At 37.4% G+C, this 3,541-nt stretch overlaps 1 protein-coding gene across 1 annotated transcript in view; it reads left to right on the top strand.

Annotated features, from left to right (window-relative positions):
• The window catches only part of LOC128655329 (G-protein coupled receptor 55-like), a 24,662-nt gene extending 23,242 nt beyond the window's left edge, over nucleotides 1-1,420 (top strand). The window contains exon 2 of the mRNA XM_053708980.1: nucleotides 389-1,420. Coding sequence (XP_053564955.1) covers nucleotides 389-1,255 — 867 coding nt within the window. The 3' untranslated portion in view covers nucleotides 1,256-1,420. The remainder of the gene's footprint in view (nucleotides 1-388) is intronic.
• Nucleotides 1,421-3,541: the final 2,121 nt, after the last annotated feature.

Raw genomic sequence — 3,541 nt, 5'->3', positions numbered from 1 at the left:
CCCGCAGCTCCTGCTGTAGATAGAAGATCAATGATGAATCTGGCTTCCTCTAATTGTTGTGTTGCCCCATAAACTGGACGCCAAAAGGGGCAAGCAATAATAAGAGGAAGCCGGATTCGTCATAAATCTTCTAACTACTACCATAACGGTCTGCTTTTCATAAACAAAAGGTATTTTAAAAAAGAAGATTTAATGTAAAGTTAATGAACGAAAGTGCCCCTTTTTTAGAGTATTTTTAGATACCGGGTACTTATTCATTAAACTTTACATTCACTTTAAATTCTTTATTTAGTTCTAAGACAGTAAATCTATAAATATTTGAAAACATGGATTTTCAACTTTGTTGGTAAAAATCATATGTTTATCAAGGTTTCTCATTGTTTTGCAGGTAATTCCCATGAATGACATTGATCCATCAGTGGAACATTTCCAACTGGTTGTCTACGTTCCAACATTTATTTTTGGATTGCTCTTTAATATAATGGCCCTGTGGATGTTATTCTTTAGAATAAAAAAATGGTTGGAGACAACAACATACGTGACTGCTTTGATTTTCTTTGATTTCCTGTTGTTGTTAACCCTCCCATTCAAAATAAGAGCCTATGACCTGGGAAAAGATTGGGACCTAGGGCCAATGACCTGCACATTCCTGGAGAGTCTGTACTTTGTTAATATGTATGGGAGCATCCTAATATCTGTTTGTATTGGCATGGACCGGTACATTGCCATCCAGCACCCATTCTATGCCAATGATTTACGATCCCCTAAGAAAGCAACTGCTATATGCATCTTAACTTGTATCCTTGTATGGAGCTTTTCACTTGGATACATGTATAAGCAGAAGGACAAAATGAAGAGAAAGCACTGTTTCTATGGATTTTCAGATACAGTATGGATGAACGTAACTTTGGTCACTGTGTTGGAGTTAGTGTTCATCATAAGTGCTACCATTTTAACATTTTGTACAACTCGAATAGTTCTTACACTTAAAAAGAGAACCAGATTGAATTCTTTTGTCACTTCGCCACAGAGATCAATCAAAGTTGTCATTGCAAATTTGTTAATATTTTTGTTTTCATTTATACCATTCCACATATCACTAATCTTATACCATTTGGTGAAAACAGAAGTCATATTGCCTGCTCATACACACCACTTGCGCATCTTTATTCAGGTGGCCCTGTGTATTGCTAATATCAATTGTTGCCTTGACGCTATGTGTTACTACTTTATATTCAAAGAATTCTTAAACTAAAAAAAAACAAAACATATTTCAAAACTATTTGTTTTATTTTAGCTAAAACTTATTTTTCTGAGGATTAAAAGCCGACAGGATATAAATGTTTAGGTTTTCTCGTAAATTGTTTACATTAGATCTGCTAATGGAATTTTCTATTAGTAAACATGTTTATTTCTATAATTTGATGTATTTTGATTTCTAACAACAGTTTTTAGAATGTTTATTCTGAATTTGTGGTAGTCAAGAAGAGGAAACTAGTGATGTTATGTTTGGAAAGGAACACATAAATAAAAACAATCAGCTAGATTACGAGTTTTGTGTTATGAGTGAAAAAGCATCATTATGCTTCATAACACAGCTTTTTCCCTAACGCCGCTATTACAAGTCTTGTAGGTATAGGTGTACCGCACACCTTTTAGCCAGTCACGCAACGTCAGTACCGCACTTTTAAAAAAGTCCTTTTTTAATGGGACTCCCATAGCGCCAGTATTACGAGATTGCCTGGGAGGCCAAAAAGTGAGCGGTACACCCTATAACCACAAGATCCGCACTGCCATCTAAAGTCTGTAGTTATGAGTTTTACGTTACAAAGCTGTAACATAAAACTCATAACTAAACTGCCACAAAGTACACAACACCCATAAACTACCTATTAACCCCTAAACCGAGGCCCTCCCACATCACAAACATTATAATAAACTCATTAACCCCTAATTTGCCATTCTGGACATCGCCACCACTAAAAATGTTTATTAACCCCTATTCCGCCACTCCCGGACATCGTTGCCACTATAATAAACCTATTAACCCCTAAACCACTGCCCTCCCGCATCGCAAACACTATGGGTTAGGGCTACGGTTACGTTAGGGTTAGGTTTAGGGGTTAATATATTTATTTAGTGTTAGTGATGTTGGAGGCCAGAGGTTTAGGGGTTAATACCTTTAGTATAGTGGCGGCGACATTGGGGGCAGCAGATTAGGGGTTAATAACTGTAATGTAGGTGGCGGCGATGTTAAGGGCGGCAGATTAGGGGTTAATAACTGTATGTAGGTGGCGGTGATATCAGGAGCGGCAGATTAGGGGTTAATAGTTTTATTTATGTGGCGGCAATGTTAAGGGCGGCAGATTAGGGGTTAATAACTGTATATAGGTGGCGGCATTGTTGGGGGCGGAAGATTAGGGGTGTTTAGACGTGGTTTTTATGTTAGGGTGTTATAACTTAACCATAACATAACTTTTTCTTTCCCCATAGACATCAATGGGGCTGCATTACGGAGCTTTTCTTTCTGCGATGCAGGTGTTAGGCTTTTTTTTTGCCGGCTCTCCCCATTGATGTCTATGGGGAAATCGCGCACAAGCACGTCAAAGCAGTGCTTGTATTTGGGTGCGGTATGGAGCACTAGCCTGCTTTTTGTAAACCTGTAATAGCAGCGCTATAGGGAGGGGAAATAACGCCGCATAAATTGCCTATAGCGCTCAAAACTCGTAATCTTGCTAAGTGCTAGCTATACTAGCTAATAATAAAGCATTTTTTAGCATTGCTACTATATTAAATGGTTTATATAGGTGATAGTAATTATCAGAGTTATATCTGGAGTTATATCTTATAGTTAACACCTTCATAAAAATATTTTTCGCTTAGTGCACTATTAGAAACTTGCACCAGCGAGTAAAATGTGTTAAAATGCTAATTTGTCATTGAGAGTGGCAAGTATACTTTCCCAAGTGCATAAAACAGGTTTAACTTTTTGATGGCCGAAACGATTGTCTGGGTTTTCTGTGTTCCTCGTTCAGAGGAGGAATGCCTAGTATTTTGGGTCTGGACTGACCTGTTTAGGTGGGACCAGATTGATATAATTCAGGAAAGTTCTCTTCTGTGTAAGCACAATTGTCCAAAAATAGGCTGTTCCTGGGTGGCAATTTGCCAGAGGACAAGCTATTGAGCTGTTTGTGCCTGGTTGAGTGCTTCTATGGGCTCCATTTATCATTGTTTTGAGAAATCCGATTTCAGTTCTCCTGTAAGTTCTCCGCAGCTCGCCCTCTGTGAGGTGTACCTGTGCGCCAATATTTATTAAAAAATGGGTCGTATTATCACGCTATTTTCCAAAGTCGAGATGCGACGGATTGATGATAAAACTCTCCGTTATTATTATATATGCAAATAATTTATCATTTCATCATCGCAAAAATGCGCATATTTTTTATCCTTTTTTTATTATTGAAATGATATGTAATAAACTATAGATGAATTTGCTTTAGCACATTTTAATGTAATATAATGTAATTTCTTTATATTAACA

This window comes from Bombina bombina, chromosome 4 (genome assembly GCF_027579735.1).
Source record: "Bombina bombina isolate aBomBom1 chromosome 4, aBomBom1.pri, whole genome shotgun sequence".
NCBI classification, from domain to species: Eukaryota; Metazoa; Chordata; class Amphibia; order Anura; family Bombinatoridae; genus Bombina; species Bombina bombina.
Note: the sequence above shows the minus strand (reverse complement) of the source record. Positions and strands in the feature narration are given on the sequence as shown.